At 41.1% G+C, this 23,333-nt stretch overlaps 1 protein-coding gene across 1 annotated transcript in view; it reads left to right on the plus strand.

Moving 5' to 3' along the window:
* Positions 1 to 23,333, plus strand: part of LOC310943016 (partitioning defective 3 homolog B-like) — a 179,838-nt gene that overhangs the window by 114,706 nt on the left and 41,799 nt on the right. Inside the window, exons 21-23 of the mRNA XM_083908497.1 lie at positions 3,640 to 3,750; positions 3,854 to 4,237; positions 22,895 to 23,015. Coding sequence (XP_083764623.1) covers positions 3,640 to 3,750; positions 3,854 to 4,237; positions 22,895 to 23,015 — 616 coding nt within the window. The remainder of the gene's footprint in view (positions 1 to 3,639; positions 3,751 to 3,853; positions 4,238 to 22,894; positions 23,016 to 23,333) is intronic.

A 23,333-nucleotide genomic window follows, 5' to 3' on the forward strand; every position in this document is an offset into this window, starting at 1 on the left:
ATCATTTCTGTATGTACGTACGTATCTATGTATGTATGTATATGCCTCCATGGTGTGTGTGTGTGTGTGTGTGTGCGCGCTCGTTATGGTAGCTAGTTCGTCAGTCACTGCTTTTCCTCAGGGATCAAGGAGGCGTGTCTGGCGTGTGAGAGAGGGGGCGGAGTGAGAAGAATAGTGCGAACGGGCGGAAGTGAGAGTCACAGATGTTTGCACTCGTTTGTCACTTGGTTTTCACCCTCCTGGGCTAATCAGGAGTGGGAGTGTGGGCCGTCCCTCTGCCCACTGTTCACCACTCAAGAAAAATAGACAAATACATGTGAATGTCAGTTTTAGAATCACAACCCTTCTGTTACCAGGAAAACCATACATACTTCTCATTACCTTAATTTCTAGACCGATATCTTGATATCCGGAAGACCTGTCCAGGGTGTGACCCTACCTTTCGCCTTATGGGATTGGCACAGTGCCCTTGTAACCCTCATGTGGAAGATAAAGCAGTAGAAGATTGATGTATGGATACCAGAAAGCAGAGATTAGAAGCTTTGTGCACATATACTTGTCATTACTGTAGCCCTCAGGACTTTCACCAGCACGTTCGTGACATCAGCTCCTCTGTACTGTAATAACCCTAACCCTAATCGATTGAATAACTGCCAGATATCGAAAGCTATCTTGGACAAAGGGGAAGAAGCACTCACTCATAGAGCATTTTTTGACAATACAACAACCATACAATCAAAATAAAACCAGATGGCCTGAATATCATGGTGGTTAGAGCAAGAATAGGTTGGATTTTTGGTTAAGCTAAGGTGTTGTCGGTTAGAAAATTGGCAGATCATCCAAAAGTGGAAGTGTTTGTAGCTTTAGGCCCGATGAGAACAAAATAATGTTGTCATTGTAAGTCTGTAAGAACAAATTCAAACTTAACAATGTCTTTAAAAACAATGTTTACACCTTTCCTTTACCACCTAGCCCTAACCCCTACAATATATCTACCATTCTCTGCACTTTTGCAAAACCATTTTGTCAGGCTCTACTGAAGAGGACCTAAAACTAGCGATTGATAACATTAATTTATCATGACAATGTTTATTGACGTTGTAACTCAAGTGAGAATTTGGGTTATTTTGAATTTTAATTTCTCCTCTGTGGCTATTCATTATATTGCTGCCTGAAACCTGGAGATTACGTCAATCCTTTGTATTTACCATAAACTCCTCTACTAGTGTCTTCTAGGTGCTCTGCTTTGCTGCAGACATAATAATGCCTTTAGCCCACAATAACAATATAACAATATTTAACACCGTTTTTCTTTTCCTCTTTTAATTGAGTAATTTGTTGAACCTCCAGTAAAAACATGTCGCGACTGTGATATACAGTAGTTCGAGGGCAAATAAGAATTGGAATTTGGTCTTTGAGAACAGAGTGACACGATTCCCTTACGTAATGCCTACGTAAGGGAATCGTGTCGTTTTTAATTACAGCAGGTTTTGTGACGGCACACATTATCCTTGTTTACTTTCAACATTCGTCGGTACAGCTTAACGTTTTCTCGTCTGACCTTTTCGCGCACAGATGGACGTTTAAGGAATCTGTGTACATGTTTGTAATTACATCTTTGTCACATGCAAATGAGCGAGGCGTACACTTGGCCATACAGATTGCGGGCGTTAGGTCGTCAATATTCATCATTCATTGCCTCGTTCTGTTCCGGGTAATGCCAGAACAAGAGGTAACGTGTTCATCCTGAGTGACTCCTATTCCTCTGCTCTTTGTCACAAAAGGATACATTTAAAAACTTTATTGATCTAGACGAGACAAGTTACTTTGTTATTTATATTATTATTATTATTATTTTACAGATGCATTCAGATAAGAATAGTTTGTTTTACTTTCTTCCCAAAAGGCCAAATTCACTTGTTTTGTTTTACAAAAAAAAGACAAGATAACCAGGTCATTTGGTAGGTAAAAGGTTGTGGAAATTTGAATCTCGTATTGTTCGCTAAAATTTGATTTTGGTAGCATTTATGAATAATGCATTATTGCTGTATGTGTGTGTGTCTGGGGATAGTCCAGTAATAATAATGCTGGGAGCATCTGAAAAAATGGCCTAATTAAGCTCCAGGTGTCCATTGTCTCTCATTCATTCACTGTTCTCTTTCTGCACGTGTTCCATATTGTGGTTTGTTGACGACATGGACGAGAGGTTGAGGAAGTCACGGCGGAGGTTAACTGCAGTTAGAGAAGTGTCTCATCGTGATGTTGAGAGATTAACGGGTGAAGGCGAGGTGAGCCGTGGATGGGAAGAAGTGAGCGTAATGATAGAAAGGAAAGAGTGTGTGTGAGAGAGTGTGTTGAGGTGAAACAGAAGGAGAAAAGGTAAACGGAATAAAGATGAAAGAGGAGCAAGAGTCGAAGGAAAGGGTTAATCTCTGACATTGAAGGTGTAGCAGTAATTAGAGCAGGACTTGTCCCCTGTGAGACACACACACACACACTTATTAATGCACACACATGGTCAAAGCCTTTCATTGCCCATTGAATCTCGCTCTGTGGGAGGTAAATCAGCTTCTTTCCCCGCCAGTTCACATCAAGCACCTCAGCGAAAAATGTATTACCGTAGCTCACAGACTATTTTTCTTTTATAAAATAGCCATGCTTATGTTTGAATAACAACAACAGTGACACACACACACACACACACACGGAAAAAAATATTTAAAAAATGACATGGATTCTGTTTTAAATAATGCACAAATAGCCATAGTGATACTTCAACACTGTCACCAGCAGCTGGGAGCAGAGCTGTACAGACGAGAGCATTATAACATCAATAAATTCACTTCATAAATAAAACATCGGAGCGTGTTATAAGGTCACAGGTTTTGCAGGTTGGTGATATTAACTATTTAGCAGGGTTGACTTTTCCTAATTAAGCATATCCTGCCCACCGTGTAGCTGCTGGGGCTGCTGTAAAGACCCCTACATCTCAACAAGATAATACTACATATCACTGTGTTTGCATGACCAGGAAATACAAAATCCCTGTTTTATTCCCATCCACAGTATCAAAAGTTTGGGGTCACTTAGAAATGTCTTAATTTTTTAAAGGAAATGCACTTTTTTTCAATGAATATAACATTGAATTAATCAGAAATACACCCTAGATATTGTTAATGTGGTATTCTAGCTGCAAACGTCTGGTTTTTAATGGAATATGTACATAGGTGTATAGAGGCCCATTTCCAGTGTTCTAATGGTACATTGTGTTTGCTAATCGCGTAAGAAGGCTATTGGATGATAAGAAAACCCTTGAAAACCCTTGTTCACAATTAGCACAATTGTTATTTTGTATAAAAGCATTATTTCTAATCTTGTCAATGTCTTGACTATATTTTCTTTTCATTTTGCAACTCTTTTGATGAATAAAAGTGTGACTTTTAATGGAAAACACAAAAAATGGTATAGGTGACCCCAAACTTTTGAACGGTAGTGTAAATTATTGTTTTTGTAGTGTGAATAATTATGTTTTTTTTACAGGGAAGACAAACTACAAAGCTTTTGATGCAAGTATTATCATTTCTTATGTCCATCTCATCACCATGTTTTTCCGGTCGTTTCTTTGTTTCTTCTCATCAGATTTGGCAAGAGAAAAGAAGACAAGAAAGAAACAAAAGCAGCCGCACAGCGACACAAGTCGGACCTTCTGAGTGACCACGAGTTTGAGAAGATGAAAGAAGAGAGGGAAAGGTGGCAAGATGTTTATTATACACACGTTTTAGGCGAGTATCGTATGATGTTTCAGTAATCTTTGTCATTGTCTGAACTCGTTCTCCATCTGTCCGTCTGTCAGAATCGAAGCAGCCCACCCTGAGCTGCAGGAGCACCGGTCCAGAGAGCAGCAGGGTGCCAGGTCCACTTATCCAGATGTGGAGGACGATGACGCAGACCCCAACTATGCCCGAATACAATCCTTCAGGGACCGAGACACGGGTTCGGCGCCGCAGCCTCTGCCTCAGTCGCCTCCCTACAGCGCGATCCAGCACGCCCATGCTCAACGCAACGCTTCCCCGCAGACCACTGCTGCCTTTCCGGGGCATGGAAATCATGCTAATGACCCCGGAGCTGTCCCCGATGATGACCACATCGATAGGCTGTACGCCAAGGTCAATAAACCGCGGACAGTTGGGACGACTTCTCCTCCTGCTGCTGCTGCTGCTGCTGCTGGCAATGACAGGTAAGACACCATGACCTTATCTGGGTCTACTATAGCTATAAAAACATGGAAAAAGGCTTTCTTTGATGGGAGATATTTTTGTCTTTCAAGAGACTAAAAATGCTTCAGAAGTATGACATAGTGCCCGGCAGTGAACCATTGTTTTTCTCAATTGTAATTTTTGAGGCTCCGAGTTGTACCACTGGATGCCCTGTCAGGTTAAGCAGAACGGGTTGGGTTTAGAGGGGAAAACATGCTGCCAGCTATGTGTCATAAACTGTCTGTGGAAACACAGTGTGCTTTTCAACCCAAAAAAAAAAAGGCAAATATCCTCCACTCTTCCTCCTTTGAAATTCACCTTCCACCTCCGCCACCCATCCCTCCAGCAGCTACAGTTCTACAGAGTAATATTTTCCGACTGAGGCTTTATATCTCTGTCTACCTCTTTCACCGAACTCTGTCTAAATCAAGTTTTCTTGCCACAGGCCAGTTTATTTGTGTGTGTTCCTTTGAGAGTGAAAGTAAGATGGAGGCACACAGACAATAGGAAATAGAAAAGGACTGAATTGTTTGTGGTTGCTTTGAGCTTAAGTATAAACACACATGTCGTCGGATGCCCGCTAACAGATATTCTCTGTGTGTGTGTCAGGGAAACAATCGCCAGCTTTCCCTTTATTTTGTCAGGCACAGCTTATGTTTGAATATATCTTGACTTGTGCACACACACACACACACACACACACACACAGAAATAAAAACACAGGTAGCCTTTCTAGTCTTTTTTTCCCCTCTGCCTACAATGCTGTCCAATTATGGAAATCTCCTCTGACCTAGACTTTGAGATTATCCTTTCTTTTTTTAATTGTTATCAAAAGTAAATAATTAAAAAAAATTATATATGCTGTGATCCTCAACAATTTCCTATGTCACACTAAAATGTTGGATTCTCATATACACAGTAAACAGGTGCACTTGTTATTTGTAGCGCTGCTCTTTTGGTTTAATAAACAGACCGCTCCAATTTGACTGTAGGCCTGCTAACGGCGCTGAAGGAGCTAATGGAGCTAACTGGTAAACATGACGTTATGTGCGTCTTTTTCCGGTCAGTCGTCATGGAAACGCGTCGTACGTTAATGTGCGTTCACGTTGATGCCGTAAACCACCGCTAGCGTGCTAATGTGCCCAGCGCTAATGAAAACACTAAGAAGCGTCCCCGAAAAGTTTGAGTGAAGTGAATTCCCCTGGTCAAAAACCTGGTAGTTTAACAGTTTGGTAGGCTAAATGCTTCTTGCCCTGAGGTGTTCGTTTATACACACACACACAAATGCTCTCTCAGTCAGGTCTGATAGTTTTGCTTGACAGAGCCTATTTCAGATGATGGACACTACTAACATATAATGTTCACACATCGCTTCTGTTCATAAAGATCGAACAGGCTGAATGCTAACATCAAGAACAATTGCTAAAAGTAACATACTATAGCTTTAAAACACACATCCATAATTAGTGAATAGAACGTCTATCAATCAATACCACAGTTAATTAGATTTTTTAAATTATTATATTGGTTTGATCTCACTTCATCTAATCTGTATTCTCCTTCCATAAATGAATTTAAAGAAGTCGAGCAGTGTCTTTATTTCGTAAAAAGTGCCGCATATCCATGAGCGCAACAGTCCTGGCAGATAGCGCTGTTCATTTATCATCACTTCCTGAAACTTGATGATGCAGACAGAAGGAAGTGCAGGTATTGGCTGACTGTAATCAATGGTGCCAGAGAAGCAGGTGTTGGTGGTGTGTCACCATGCAGTGTCTGTTGTTGTGTCCATGGCTCTGTGTTACTGCTGCGTCAAGGGAGATGAGCGAGAGCCGCGCTGCGTATGTGGGAGTCGAAGATAAAACCAAATCGCTAAGGACCCCCGTTCCATCAGCACGTCAGCAAAGCAATGAGCCAAGATTTACACGCACGCTGCACATGCACAGTTACTGTTGGTGTTTTTGTCATTGCGTCGCTCCTCGTCGGTGTGTGTTTGTGTGCAGACTTAATAAATGATTTACATTTAGCAGCGAAGCAAGTCATAAATATTAAAAGTGTCTGTGTTTTTATTAATTAGTAGGACTTGATTGCAAAATAAAGAGCCGCTTTGAACAGCACATAACGCTACATAATGCTCGCTCTAAATTTGTCCACTGTTACGTTCATCTTGAAGAAATTGCCTCGTTGCATATTTATTGTGAGATTAAAAAGTTAATATCGCCGTTGTGGAACAGTAAGAGAGACACTTAAGTCTTGTTTTACTGCCCTTTTTTGTTTACTGGGGTGAAGGCAAGTTTATTATCGCTGAACTTAGCTATTTGCCTTTGATCTCACCTACTACGTACGCTACTACGACGTGCAATAGAGTTGAGTCAGGTTTGCTTTTGCTATTTATTTTATTTCATTTTTTTATTATTATTTTAACCGATTAATCAAGGAATATTCTACCGAGCTAGCTAAGCTAGCCCTGCTAAGCTAGCCCTAGTAAGCGAGCCCTAGTAAGCGAGCCCTAACATTAGCTAGCTAACATAAACTCGACATCGTTTACGTTAGCTTGTGCCGGCAGCGTTAGCTGGACATGCTGTTGTGATACGCCAGTTGTAGTTTACAGTGGCTACACTGCACCTTGTTGGCTTCCTGTTTAAGCGTGAAATGGTTCCACACTTTGGACATTTTCTGCCATTTAAGGGTACGAAAATGTCGAACTGAGCCCCAACATGTCAAAACAAATGCATAAATATAAAGTAAAAACAGGTTTGCCTTCACCTGGAAGCTTGGACAAGTGTTTATAACGGGTACTGCAGTCCAAATTACAAAATATTGGAGAACATTGTCCCCTTCCCTCTCTTTTTCTAGAGACATGTGGTTGCCAGATAGTTAGGATAGGATCCAACCGCGCGCACACCAAAAACTAATCTATGAGAAGCTACACTTATACCCATTTCCCACAACACAAACATAAACCGAAAATTAAAATTGTGAATATACTGGCTGTGTACCATTGTTGCCAGTGAAGCGAGACATGACGCAATGCCTACTGCCACTGATTTTACAGTAATGGCTGCTTTAGTTATGTGTTCCTATTAAAACTGTTGGCTTTAGAGTCGAGTCAATTTTTCCAATGGACGTTTCAGATACACAACTGTTCCATCGTTTGCAGTGTGTGTGCTTGGCTGCGGTTTTGTTTGAAACGGCTCTATTATGGAGGGATAGTTATTTCAACCACCAACCGCCACAGAGAGATACATCACACTGTCTGCTTCCCAACCAGCCCACCACCACCTTTAATTCTAAAGGGCACAACCAGCTTCATTTCTTATGCATGACATAGTTTAAGGCAGAGATGCGTATTAAACCAATCACACACACACACACTGATGAAGAAACCAATTTTCCTCACACTCTAACTATCAAAGAAGACAAAATAATTAGCCATCTGCCAAAATAATGCGCTAAATCACACAAAATATTCGCCACACTGTCTCATCCTTCTGCACTTATAGACTGGACTAAATAGTAATGATCGTGCCTTTACTGTGCCATCGTCATCATCGCTTTGTGCTCTGCTCTTCCCATTTGGCCACACTGAAGACCTTTGCCAACAACACTGAGTCACTGGGGTCAACGAAGCCATTTGAGTGTGGATAGAATGCTTCATCACAGTGAAATCAAATGCATTTCAAATGTCATTAGGTCAGTGCAGTCATTCAGTCATTCAGCTGGTGTCCTACAGCCGCTCATCTACCTCTGCTGCATGTTATGGCACAGATTGGACAGAGCTAACGGCCTCTGCAGCTAGATTTAAAGGAGCCATATTATGCAAAATCAACGTTTTATTCATTTTAATACTTTCAGATTCTGTCATGTTTTTCAACTCAGTCTAAGTACAGGAGATAAAACGCGGAGCTCCCCTTTGTCCCTAAAAAAAAACGTGAGAGTGCAGACAAAGGCAATAGTATCTGGAAGAGAGGAAGTCTGCGGAGTGTTCTATTTTTGGCTGCACAGTGCAGCACAGTTCTCCACAAACTTCCAGCCTCAGAGGATTAATGTGTCCAGTGGATACATTTTATGTATGGCGGCAATGTGCCGGCTAGAGTCGGCAAATGATGGCTTTTCCAAATGCTAACTGCTGTTAGCTTCCGGAGCCTCAGTGACGCTGAAATAGTTTCCGTTGTCTCATTTGCATTTAAAGAGACAGTCACTCAAAACCGAGCTTTCTGAACAGGCCTGTTTTTGGCAGGGTGATTGAACTGCTGTGGTGCTTCATCCTTAAGGTATTTTGACCAAAGCATGTTACAGACATGTTCATTAGGACACCAGGTTAATTGGAGAAATAGAGTATAATATGTCTACTTCAAATGAAAATGTACTCTAGTAAAAGGAATATTGGGAGATCGTTGGCACATACCGTGTCACCACTGACCAAAGGGCGTAAATACAGAGCGTCAGTAGCAGCTGATACGCTGTGACATTTTTTGCTACGTCCTTCTATTACTGAAGCTATTATTTGCTTCTTGAACTCAGTCGAAGAACATTGTGGTTTCTTCATCAGTCCTTGCACACCAGCTGTAGCAGGAGGGACCTTTCAGTCATGTGATTTCTAATCGTCCTCATTTATAATTCACTGTGTTTCCATTGCATTTCCCTTTCATCAATATTATGTCATTTGTTTCCCCACCGCTCCCAAAGTGTAATAAATGTAGTGCAATATGTCATGACGTTTTTCCAAATCCAAAAATGTGCATTGAAACAGGCTGATGGAAACCAATCTTGTGGCTTCCATAGACGATGAAGGAACCAGGGCAGGGGAACAAAGGTCTTGAGCGAAAGGAGCTCTTAACTAGAATTAAAGTGGGGGGGCAGGATTCCCTGCCAACTGTATGCATGCAAACGCACTCACATACAGTAGACACTTACACACTGTCTCCCTCTTTTTCTCTCAAACCAACTCCCATCTAATGCGCTCTCACACTTAAGTGCGCGTACAAAATGGAGGTAGTTCGGATGTCAAATACACACACGTCGACACAGTCTGAGTCCATTTTCTGAAGTGACCACCTAAGCCTTGAATGAGTGCTGCCCTCAGCTTTTCTTGAGTGGGTGCCCCCTTCCCACCCTCACCCATCCACCACCACCACCACCACCACCACCGCCGCCTTACCCTCTTCCAAGTGCCCCTCGCAGGTTACCATAACAACCACAACCTCTAGCACTCCACCAATTAGAAAACAATCAGCCTGGAGAGACTAGAGTGGGGTAAAGCTTGAGAGAAAGACATGGGGGGTGGAGTGCAGGAGTACTGTGGCACATGAGTGAAAGCTAGGCTTGGAGAAAATAACATTAAAAAAAATAATAAAAAAGGAAAGAACATGGGGGAAGGTATAGGGTGCACTTGGTTAACATCAAGGAGAACAATACTAGTATTGCATACATGCTGTGTTTGATTCACACCTGTGGTTGGTTTGGAACTAATAGTCTGAGGTGATGGTGTGCTGGTATTAGGGCTGCAACGATTACTCGAGTTAATCGAAAAAACTCTGTCTCGAGTATTCCTTTAATTTCTCGCACGGCCTGTTCAGTGCAGGCCGCATTGTTCCACACGGACCGTTTTAGAAGACGCACACCGCACATCCGGATTTCAGCTGGCGCGATGGCGGAGATGGTAGTTTGAGTGTAACCACTGCAAACTACAACACACGTACCACAACAGCACGTCCTCAATGATTCAGCATCTGATCCCAAAGCATCCAGTTGCTAACGCTGTCGCCACATGCTAACGTAAACGTTGATTTTAGCCAATTTAATGTAAGTTACTAGGGCTGCAGATATGGAATATTTTTGTATTTTTATTTTTTGTAATTCTACCGATTATTCCTTGATGAATCAGGTAATCGGATTAATTAAATAAATAAATAATGATAATTTTGCGTTTTGGCATCCTCGAAAAATATTCAATAGCCGCACCCCTAGCTGGTATTACATGCCATATGCTACTGTGATAAGTAGAACTGAAGGTTTTTCGATGGGGTGGAAAAAACAAAATGGCAGATCATCAGATGCTGTGATCCATCCTAAGTTCAGTTGTCGTATTAAGCTAAATAAACCTCTGCCGAGTTAAAAATGCCAATAAAAGAAGACAATTTTTCCTAATCTGCCCCCGTATACACACACTAACGCACACACACATTGTAGCTCTCGTTGTGTTTGTTTTGGGTTCGCTTAACTAAAGAGGATAAACATGTTGGAAGTGATTTTGCCGTTGGCTTTTATTCATCCCGCCATCTGCCGTTTGCGAAAGATCTCTGCAAACTTTTTTTTTAGCCGCTTTGTGCTGAAAGAGCAGCCGTCCTCGTCCTGCTTTATATCATACGGTAATACCCTTTCCTTCTGTTGAGCGATCTTTGCAGATTCTCTGCGAGTTACTTGTACGTGTTAACCAATTAAAGACACTGCGCGGTACTTGGTACGGCTTTATCGTGGCATTTGTGCCGCATCTCCCGACATTAGATTGCTTAAATTTGCACAGCTGTAACATTAATCTGTTACCCTACCATCAATAACATCATACACTTCCAGAATGTGTGTGTGTTTTTTTTTTTACATTCATTTAATGGCCTGGTAAAATGGAGACAAAGAGAGACATCGAGGGAGTTTGTACGGGAAAGAGAGATGAGCATTTAGCTTTGCTTGGCCAGTCACTGGAGAGGCTTACGTCTCTCTATGTTAATTAATCAGACAGTGTTTCAGCTTATTGAGTGTCACACACACACACACACACACACACACACACACACACGCGCATACAGGCTTTCTTTCTTCCTCTGTTACACACACACACACATGCAGACTCATGCTTGGCTGTTCTGTGCAGGAGTTGTTTTCCACTTCACTTTCTTCTTGCAGGTAATTAGTCAAGATTGGGCGGGGCCTTTGTGTGTGTATGTGTGTGTGTGTGTGTGTGCACATTATGGCCTGTATCTTTGCTAGCATGGTGTAGGTACATGATTTTGACACTAATAACCATTAAAGCTAATGATAGAAGTAATGAAGAAAGGTCGTTAGTGCATGAACAATTAAGGTTACACAAACCTATAATGCCTTTTAAGACACAGTACTGCAGGAGCAGCAATTTTCTCTTCTATTCTGTTATGAATATGTCTAATAAAGTTTTGCAGTTCCATTTAAAAAAAAAAAAAGAAACTTTTCTGTTCAGTTCTAAGTATCCATCGCAAAAACTTACTGCCTCTTTGCAAGTTTCCGCATGCATGTTAATGTGTTTTTTTGACCTAGAAATTATGACCAAAAAATAACAGAGTTGTTTATTTGTTCGCGGAAGATTAAAGTGAACTCTGCTTGGGTTCACGGTGATTAAATTCATTCAGTTTGGTGTCAATGTGGATACAAATTATGATGTTCACTTCACCCAAAGAATATACAGGTTTCTTTTTACTGATTTACTCTTAGGTTAGTAGGATAAGGGTTATTTCCCACAACAACAGAGAAAGTTTGGATTTTAAAATATATAAATAAAGTGGGTCAAATTTAATCCAACTCTGTAATAGAATGTAAATTAAACAAACACAGCAGCAGCATCATAATTCATTATTCACTAAACCAAGTTGGGGAAAAAATGGGCAAAACAGCCCTTTAAAAGGGCAAAACCCAGCATCATCTTCCTGGAACATACTCACATCATCGTGATTGCATGATTTTAGAAGGAATGATAACAAAACTTGTTACAAATGAAAAAAAGAAACACATAAATGAATGTATTTCCAAGTTGTATCTGCAGTTTCAACAGTGGCTCGCATTTCTGTCGGTTAATACATTTTCTCACTTGTTAGAATTCACAATTTGTATATACTTTATTCACATTAGATATAAAAAAAACAACCTCTATGGTCTTTCCAGTACAGGTCCTTCATTTCCAGTAATTCAGCTATTGAGAGAACAGCTATTGTGCAGTTTAATGTATGCAATTTAGAAAAGTCAAAAAAAAAATGTTGAAAGGTGAGTTTAAGGTAAAATGTGTATTTAACTGTGAATGCCTTTAGTCTTTTTGTATGTAAAGTAACATAACTGCTTTCTTTGTTGAATTCAGTCAAAGAGATGTTGTAAGTGCTTCAGGCTGTATCTGGTTACACTAACCCCGCATGAAAGAAGGGTCAACTCACCGGTTTGTTTATTCTATCGCAAACGCATTCCTCTTTATGTCCGTTGTGTTGAGAGCGCCGACTCGTTTCTTCCCGTGGCTCGCTCTTGAACGTGCTGATACTAATTTGTGTTTGTGCAGAATGTCTCTTCGTAACCGAGAGCTGAGAAATGTTTGCAGACAGAGCTGCGAGTGCAAACGCGTGGGTCATGGAATAAGTCAACCTCTAATAAGAGGAAAACAATGCAGTGGCACACTGTGGAGTAGTCGTAGTGTGGTGGTTCATACCGCAAATGACCTGGGGGCCCATGAGCGTCGAGTGTGGTCAAGAGGGGGCCGGCCTAGAGAAGAAAAAGTGGAGGGAAAAAAAACAACTGTTCACAATATTGCATCATGATATCACACGTATACTTCGTAATACTATTTATGATGCAAAATGAATCTATTAATATCAAAACGCATGACACGTTTCCATGACGACTGACAGGAAAAAGATGCGCGTGACGTCATGTTTACGTGCCGCGGCACCGTTTACGTTCGCTCCGTTAGCTGCATTAGCTTCTTTAGCGCCGGTTAGCGTTCCTACAGTCGAACTGTGCACTGCGTATGTGTGCCTCTGTTTTTAAAGTTTAGCGTTACTTTAGAGACTCATTTTAACAATCGAGTCACTTAAACGTGACGTCACGCGCGTCTTTTTCCGGTTAGTCGTCATGGAAACGTGTCATGCGTCACATGTAAACGTTTGACAGCACTATTGGATAATATAGTATATATGTGTATATATTTATATTTATACATATCTGTATGCATATATATGTTTGTGTGTATATATATATTTATATACATAATATGTATATATATATGTATGTGTATATATATGTATACATATATTATATTCATATGTGTGTATGTGTATATATATGTGTGTGTGTATATATGTATATATACATAAATATACACACATCGACTTTTTACGCAGGGTGCAAATCGCCAAATATACATATATGTATGTGTATATGTGTATATATGTATATATGTACATCGACTTTGATGCGTCTTGCTCATTTACGTAGGGTGCAAATCGCCAAAAGGACCCCAAAATTCAAAAAGGCCGACTTCCTGTTGAGTTGAGACCATTGTCTTCCCGCCAAGGTTGGGGAAATTCGGTGGAACTCGATCCATGCCGAAGTTATAGGGCACTTCCTGTTTCGAAATTTGCCAAAACATGGAGACAAGGTCGTCCTAGGGTTAGGCTTAGCTAGTTTGTCAGCTCATTGCACTGATGACGGGCACTAATGATGGGCATAGTAGTTCTTTTTCGGTGTAACTGAATCATCAGAATCAACCGAGTTGTGCCAGAACTGTATAATGGAGATAAGATATAAAAGCCAAGCGTTTAAGAACAAAAGGGAGGTAAAATAGAAGGTTGAGTGGGATTAGTAGAGGAATTGATGATGGAGAAACTGAAATGGAAAAGATGTGTGTAAGGAAGGCCATGGTTGGATGCTAAAAGGACACAGTCGTGGGAGGAAATGCTAAAGAAAAGGGGAGATTTAATTGTTAGGATTCAGACAAATTAAAATTAAAAGACAAAGAGGAGGGCAATGACCCTGTATTTTTTAAAACAATTAAGGGAAGAGGATTATTTGGAGGAGACAATATGAGATCTAATATTTGTGAGCATGAATAGTTGCAGGAATGCGTAAAGAAAGGCTAGCAAGGGGGATTTAGAGGTGAAGAGAGGCTAAGTGGCTGTTTTTTGGGATTATTCGGTAGACAAAATGTGGATGGAATGAGGACATGGCGGGACAATACGGAGGGAGGGAGGGGTCAGTGAGTGTCTGGAGCTGAAAGGCCACAGAACAGCAGATGGGAACAGGGGGGAAAAAAAAATAAAATGAACTTAGATACTGAGAGTAAAACATGTGAAGTGGACTGAAAAATAGGAACGAGAAGAGGTGGAGAGGGGCGAACAAAGTGTGTGTTTTTCCCGGACTCAAAACCCACGATTCAGCCGGGCTAATAAAGAAAAGCTCTCAAGAGGCACTTGTCTGTTCCATCCCTTCCTCCCCCTTTGCTCTCCTTCCGCCCATAGACTCTTTGTAGGTCTCTCTCTCTCCCCGTGTTGCATTCTCTACCTCTTGTTTACGATTTCCGCCTCTCGCATTTGCACAAGTAGTCCTCAATGAAAAATAAATTCCATGTAAAGGACATCCGGCTGCGATGGAGCACGTTCATGGTTAAAGGACACATGGACATTTATATATATATTCAGTCTCTTAAAAGGACACACATAACCACACTGGAGGTTCTAGGACAAAGGATGTTTCGAGCTAAGCTCACTCTTACTTCTTTTATTTTTCCATCTATACCTGTACCAGACGTCCTTTAACCCAGAGAACACAGAGCATTGATCCTGCTTTTTTCCCATTTCTATGTTAAAACATACATTCAGAGGCTTTAAGAATGTGCACTTTTACCATATATCGTTATATTGGATTTCAGCGACTATATGAACACACAATCAAATTGAATTTGTGAATTTTGGGAATGCATAGCATTTCAAAGTTCGCTTGGCTCGTTTTTATGAGCAAAAATAGAAGAAAAAACATCTGTTTTGTGACCTCTGCTGCAGTATTTATTTATTTTTTTCAATAAATATGTGACACAGAATTAATCATAACTTTAAGAACACGGAAAAACATGTTTTGTAAAGCCTGGAGATGTGATCTATTAACACACACCCCCAGGATGTCCATATAAGGAGATTACTAGGCGTGCACCTGTCGCACAGATCCGAGCTGCATGAGCACTAAGGGGTTAATACAGCAGGAATTATATATATATATATATATATTTTGGATGCTCTTGTCTAGTTTTAGTCAACTAAATATAATCATGTATCATGTTTGTATTATTCAAATGTGTCTCTGTCAACCTATTAATATATAAGTAAGGGTTGAATTTACAACACAGAATAAAATAAAGGCATAAAGTTTCTCTGAGGCGTCTATAGCTTTGTGTGGATGACAGACATTTTGCAAACAGGCCTCCTGCCTCACACGAGGCTGTTAAAGTCAAAGGCGAACGTCTGCTTCCCTGAGTTTGTGCCAGCCCAGTTGACCACCTGTAGTGCTCCCTTTTTATCTGCCTGTCACTAACACAACACAGCCTGTCTACAAAAGGTTATGCTAAACATTTCTTTCAGTTAATACACTATGAACACAGGGAGATTGCGACTGTCACGACGATACGATGCCAGCCGCCTTTGCCACCGCTGAGTGTATCTTTGCACGCGCACGGCATTTAGACAGCTAGTCTGATTAATGTCATGGCAGTCGATTGGAGCACTAATTACTCCCCGTGCTCAGACGGCGCCGCTGAAAGAGCGGTGTCATATCCTGTCAGCCGCTTTTTGAAAACACGTGTCACTTCCTGTTAGCCTGTGGAGGAGAAGAGAGCAGCAGGCCACGCCACGTACACACAGCGGCGTCGTTTGCCAGTCTCACCCTCCCTTTTCTGCCCATTTCAGTCTTTCACCCCCCCCCCTCTAACCCCCCTCCGGTACACCTACCATAACCAGAGATCTTTTGTTGTCAAACTTTGTTAGTGGAGACGTCAGCTTGTTGGAGCAAATAGCAGAAGCGAGGGCGGGGAGAGATGATGAAGCGGAGGCTGAGTATAGGAGGAGCTGATCAGATGAAGAAGAGATTAAGACGGAGTGGGAGTAAAGGAGAGATGATGGGTGTCACGGTAAGGGATGGAGATGACCGTCAAAGTGTGGAGGATGGCGATGTGAGGTTAGCGAGCAAAAGGAAAAAGTATAACAGTAAATGTGAAATTTCCTCTGCTCTAAATGATTTGCAGTGAAGGAGGAAGAGAAAAGTGAGGACATTACCAAATTGTCCAATTTGCTCGATGCATTAATGTATAGAGAGCTTCTATCCGTGTCACCTGGTGATGGAAAAATGACTCATACTGATGAAATTGTTTTTGTTTCTTATGTGCATGTGCGCCTGTGCGTGTGCGCGAGCAGCCGAGTAAAACAAGAGATACAAGACACCGAGATAATGTATCGACCTGTGTCCTTTGCTGTGGTCTGCTAACGATCCTCCACTCTACAACTGGACACCAGGGAGAACACACACACACACACACACACACACACACACACACACACACACACACACACACACACACACACACACACACACATACATAGTCCAGCAGGCATTTGTGGACGTGTGGAAAGAAGGAAAAAAAAACTCCTTTTCGTCATCGTCTGTCAATATTAAGCTTCGTTTCCGACATTGTTCTCCCCGACTGTTATCGAGTGAGGGTTAGAGGATGACACTGGTCTAAAAATAAGACATTTTTGTTGTCAAATAATTTGAATTAAAGGGGACATATTATGTAAAAATCTAATTTTAATCATTTTAATACTTATATTTGGGACTCTGAAGGCCCTATGAGTCGGCAAAGTGTGAAAAAAGATGACTCAGTCGTGTTTTTGTGGTCCGCCTCAGTCTAAGTACAGGAGATAAAACACGCGATGTTAACTTCGGCTGGGTATCTAACGTCAGACTCGCGGAGCTCAGCATTGTCCCTAAAAATGCGAAAAAAGTGCAGGCGAGGGCAATAGTATCTAAAGTGTTCTATTCTTGGCTGCACAGTGCAGCACAGAGTTCTACACAATCTTCCTCAGCCTCAGAGGATTTAGGTGTCCAGTGGATACATTTTATATATGATGTCAAATGATGGCTTTTCCAAATGCTAACTGCTGTTAGCTGCCGGAGCTTCAGTGACGCTGACGTAGTTTCCTGTGTCTCATTTGCATTTAAAGAGACAGGCACTCAAAACAAAGCGTTCTGAACAGGGCTGTTTTGGCAGGGTGATTGAACTGCTGTGGTGCTTCATCCTTAAGGTATGTTCATTAGGACACCAGGGAACTAGGTTAGCTTGGAGTAACGGGGTATAATATGACTCATTTGACTGAAAGAGTCCCAGGCTTACATCTAATTTGAATAGGAAGTCTACGCTCGTTCACTGTCACGGTGAAAAGGGTGAGACGCTCCGCCGTGAACGCTGACATTTTGGTGAAGCTTCAAAGAGCAGTTATTGTTCTCCGCATTGATCGGCGTCAGCGGGGACGCAAAGTCACACACACATCCCCCCCGACTTTCTTGGGGTGGAAAAAAGGGCGAAGGAGCCATTTGTGTACAGTATAAATATATCATTCGTCTTTCAAGCTCTTCCAATCAATTGCAGTTAATGTTTCCATGCGTTATTGATTTTTTTCCCCAAATGGCTATCGTGACTTTGTGTTTGCGCTAATGAAAGGGAATCTGACTTTACCACTTAACTTTTATTTTTTCAGAAGGTCAACAGCTATGTCGGGTTTTTTTATTTATTTATTTATTTATTATTATTATCCTTTCACAGTATGTGTGTATGTGTGTGTGTGAACACACGTGTGCTGCTGTGTGTGCATTATTGGTCATTTCATTCCAGATTTATGAAACCTTTTAGTTCAAAGTCATCTGTCGGGGGAACATTAAAAACATTTGCGTGACCTTTCCTCCGTCTGTCTTTTATTAGATTTATCTTTTCATCTGTCACTGTCTTTTTTTCTTTCTTTTTTTGTCTATAAACCTAATTGATTTTTCTGATGGAGGGAAAATGCCAATAGATCTTCAGGTGCATGTGACAAATAATTAGCTTCTACTGTAGATACGGACACTGTCGTTGGTAATGGATTTGTCACATCGCTGCACGGTTTTTAATTATTAATGATCGCATTAAACCAAGTCCTAAAGTCCACTAGGCTGATAAAAAACCATTACAAGGGTATTTACATTTAACACGAGCATTCAAAATGAAACATATTCCTCACCGTGTGGCGCTGTACGTAGTTAATTCTATCCGGGGGAATTGATAATGTTATTAAAGGAATTTGACATATCACACATTATGTCATGAAAGATTAATGTGAAATATGCGTGACCTATGAACACATGTCACGCCTCAACCCTGCCCTCAGGTTTCAGAATCAACACACGGATCTGAAACAAGCAGGGAAAACGGGTGGAAACTGCAGATTCTGTGTAAATATTTATTGGGTTTAATGACAAGGATCGTATTTCTTTTACCGCAGACTTTGATATATATTTAAGGGTGTATTTCGCCGTGTTAAAAATGGAACAGAAAGTCTTCATTATTAATGGCGGCGTTATTAACGGCTGTGTCAAGTTTCTGGGTCTGATTTTAAACATTTATAGGATTATTATTGGTGTGACAGTGCAAAAGCAGGAGATTGATCTCCCTCAGTGTGTGTGTGTGTGCACGCAATAGTAAGAGTAGACTGTTGTAACCATATGAGCTGTAAAATATGACTTATTATTTTAGGTAATATTTAAAGTGACATCCCTAATGTGGAAATGTATCACACACATGGCAACACGATACTAATATTTGGGTTGTCCAGTCGCTGTCTTGTTTTGTTACCACAGTGGTCGGTAAAAGGTGAATTTTTATGCCTTATTTGTCCAAAGCTAATCAATAACTTCCTCTATTTTCCCGATATGTGATAATGGAAATGTTTGCATATAAACTATTTGTGTGTCTGTTTGTGTTTCATCATATTTATTTCTTTTTTTAGGCCACCCTCTAGATTTTATGGGGGTCATAAATTGCATAAAGTAACCTGTGTGTATGTGTGTGTGTGTGTGTGAATATACTTGGGAGTGGATTTTAATTGTGCATGTGTCCGTGTGCTTAAAATGAATGGTTGTGTATATTTTAGTGCCCTATTCTCCCAGGCCCTCTGTCATTAAAACAAAGCAGAGGGTAAGGGCGTTGCTTTTGTGTATGTGTGTGTGTGTGTATGTGTGTGTGTGTGTGTGTGTGTGTGTGAGAGGAAGCATACTAACTTGAGTTGTGTATCACCCAGGCCCTCCCTGTGACACAAATCACTTTTATAGTGAGGCATGCAGCATGAAAAATCACAGCAAAGAATAAACAGCTAAGCTAGGATACAGCAGAGTAAAAGCATCATAGATTAGAGTAAAAAAAAAAAAACACGGAAATCACAAAAAATAATGTTACCACAGGACAATAAAACAGTTTTAAACTGTATTATGTGTTTGATTATAATGCATCACTTTCTGTGATTTTTGCTGTTGGGCTCTGTCAAAGAAAACAGTCAGACCTGACAGAGGGAGCGTTTGTTTTGTATACAGCTGCAGCATAGGGATGGGCGGGGTCAAGAAATGAATCTAACCTACATGTGTTCATATTTAAAAGTTATGCGTTACTGTTTCAGTTGAAAAAAAGGAAATGCTGAGATGTCGAATCAAATATCTGCCATGAGAATTGAAATGTAATAGTCACCAAAAATCACATTGCCTCATGTTACAGTCTCCAGTTGCATATTCATCACCGTAAATGTTATATGCTTACACATAAGATATATTGCACTAGCTGGTTAACTGACGGATAACTTGTATCCCTGAAGTATTTGCTGTAACATCAACGGAGAGAATTTACTTCCAGAACTACAGCCACGGGCAATCGCTTTAATGCTCTAATGGCTGTGATCTGAAACTTTTCTCCCCTCCCTGCTACGTGTCACAAAATCCTACTCTTCTAAACTCGAGCGAGTGACAAACCAATCAGCACAAAAAAAGTGCGTCTTTCATCATCTCCAGTTACAGTTCACTGTGCTCCAAATCTTTACTGAGTAGACGCCGCATGTGTTGCTGCTGACACAGCGCTCTCTGCAGAGAGAATATAGAGCAGAAACACACACACACACAAACATTAGATTGTGTTTCACCTCGGTGCAGTCCTCGATATCGCATAGACTGTAAATAAATGCATCTACTGTGTGACTGTTGTAACTCAGGTGGATTTTAAATGGGGGGGGATAGTGGATGGTAGAATAATGGTGTTTGTATCCAGCTTTTAGAAAAATGTTTGTTTTCCGAAACATGAAGGAAGGAGCAGATGAGGTAGATCAGTGTGATTGGTTATACCCCCAAACCCCCCCCCCCAACCTTCTGGGTATAAGGTGGTGGTGTGAATGGTGAAAACTAACCAGAGATCGGGGAAAATAAGGGGTAATTTTAATCACCTTTTTGTCTTTGTCTGTCAGCAGGGTAATTCCAAAACTAGATTTGGATGGGGATGTAGGTCATGGCATAGATGTGATCAGGATACACAGTCAGGATTTTTAAAATTCAGTGTTTAACCTTGTGAGATTGTGGACCGTGTCAATACTGTGGGAAACGACGCAAACCTTGGCGAAGGCTTGCGCTTCCTTAAGTGCTTCCCCGTGTGTGTCGTTTAGCTTAAATACGAAGCTCCGTTGAGTGTAAATGATGTATTATAGAACCTTACTGCAGATTTGCACCCCGCTGCGTCTCCTCGCGAACCTGCTAGTCTCCGGGAAACGCGCCGCGTCATGGTCTATCATGTTGCTAATCCTTTGGTTACATGGTTACTGCTATGAAATGTGATGGAATTCAGCTAATGTATTTTGTGGGCTGTATGTACAGTATAGACACTGAATCACCAAAATAAAGGCATGAGACTCCAAAACACTATTAATACGACATCAGTCTGTCTTGTAGGGTTGGGTACCATTCATAATTGAAGCGATACGGTATCGGTATCTGGAATTCGGTACCGGTAACAAATGGTACCTTATTTTCGGTACTTTTAAAATGTTTTTCAGTTGTTTTGTTCAGTTAAAACAAAGTCTACACTTCTCAGTTTCGGTTATTTTAATCAGAAGATTTAACAACAGTAAATAAATAAGCATAAATGGCTTCAGGGGTGTTGCTACTAGCAGTGCTAGTAGTAGCTACTAGCAGTGCTAGTAGAAGCACTGCTAGCAGTTCTGTTATAAGGCTGTATAACTGTGAGAAAGGCGAGCCTTTTGTCAAGTGGCTGAAGTCCCTTTAATTTATTTGCGCCGACTGTCATTTTCGTCAACGTTTCTAGCTTGACTGGCTTCAGGGGTATTGCTACTAGCAGTGCTAGCAGTTCTAGTATTAGCACTGGTGCAGGAAAGTGATTGGTTTGCAAAGTTTAGTTAAAAGGCTGTATAACTGTGAGATAAGTTAGGCGAGCCTTTTGTCAAGTGGCTGAACTCCCATTAATTTATTTGCCCCGACCGTCTTCACTCATTTTCGTCAATGTTTCTAGCTTGACTGGCTTCAGGGGTGTTGCTACTAGCACTGCTAGTAGTAGCGCTGCTAGCAGTTTTAGAAGTAGCATGTGTGCAGGACAGTGATTGGTTTGCATAGTTAAGTTAAAAGGCTGTATAACTGTGAGTTAAATGAGGCGAGCCTTTTGTCAAGTGGCTGAATTCCCTTTATGATATTTTGCGCCGACCAAGTGTCTTCACTCATTTTCTTCAATGTTTCTAGCTTGACTGGCGTCAGGGGTGTTGCCACTAGCACTGCTAGTAGTAGTTCTAGTAGTAGCTCTGGTGCAGGAAAGTGGTTGGTTTGCAAAGTTAAGTTAAAAGACTGTATTACTGTGAGATAAATTAGGTGAGGCTTTTGTCAAGTGGCTGAATTCCTTTGAATTTATTTGCGCTGACCCAAGCGTCTTCACTCATTTTCACCCAGAATCCTTGTTGGTGATGCAATATCCCACACCGTAGCCTGTGGGTTAACCAAAGACCCACTGTAGAGTATAACTATCAATGATTTTTTTTTTTTTACGCCGTTTATTTTCTCCCACAGCGTGAAATGCAATTACACTGGAGTTACTGTGAAGTTAGATTTTCGCTCGGATTTGTACTTTTTCCAGAAACATTTATCCCCACAAGCCTAAAGCTGAAGTATATTCATGTCACATAATGGGTGACATGCTTAGTATTGGTAATGCAACAGTGTCGAGTGACCTCTCAGTCGGCACAGAGTACAGAAAGCCGCGGAGAGAAGGCAGAGTGGGCTGCCGCTTTTTTTTTTAAGACTTTTCATAAATCCTGATACTACATTGATGTGTTTTTCCTCCTTCCACCAACTTGGTTGGTGAAATATCACACCGCAGTTCTAATGGTGCATAAGGGAGCATATGTGTGTGATATGGCTTCCCATATTTCCATTATGTGTGGGTGAGTGGATGTGTGTGTGTGTGTGTGTTTGTGTGTGTGTACAGTATGTGTGCATGACTCACAAGGGTGCCCAGGGTTCAGCATTGTTGATGTGCCACGTTTCCTCGGTTGACGGAGAGAAAGAATATTCACAGAATGACTGATGTTTTTGTTTTCTCTGAGTAAAAAAAGAACAATATGTTAAAACACACACACATATATATATATAATTTTGTGTGTCTGTACAGTATGTAGTGTATGATGTTGTTAAGATCGATTTCAATCTCTGCTGTCAATTAACACAACCACATATTTTGTTTCTGAAAATCTTTTGTTTTTCTATCCGTGTGTGTGTGTGTGTGTGTGTGTGTGTGTGTGCAGCAGCAGCGTAGACAGGATCCAGCAGCTCAGACGAGAGTACCAGCAGGCAAGGAGGGAAGGAATTGTTCCGCCCTACGAAGAGCTGGACCCACGACGCCGGGGACACGAACCCGACCCACACAGAGTAAGCAGCTGAAAAACACACAAACATCTATAAATTGTGTGTGTGTGTGTGTGTGTCTTTATTCGCTTATTTGTCGTCCGATTGATTTCAAACTTGGCAGATGTCTTGCTACGGGTACGAGTAAGTGCAGTGCCAAGTTTGGATAAGTAATGCAAAAGATATCGTAGAATATATCGGTAAAAGAAGCACATATTGGCTTTCGCGGCTCTACTGTAGCCACTCCCCCTCTCTCTCACACCGCACTGTGGGCACAGATCCGTGCCGCGTGAGCACTAAGGGTTAATCTGAATTTATATCCTCTCTGATGAGTTGCAAGTT

This window comes from Microchirus variegatus (assembly GCF_963457635.1).
Source record: "Microchirus variegatus genome assembly, chromosome: 22".
Classification (NCBI taxonomy): domain Eukaryota; kingdom Metazoa; phylum Chordata; class Actinopteri; order Pleuronectiformes; family Soleidae; genus Microchirus; species Microchirus variegatus.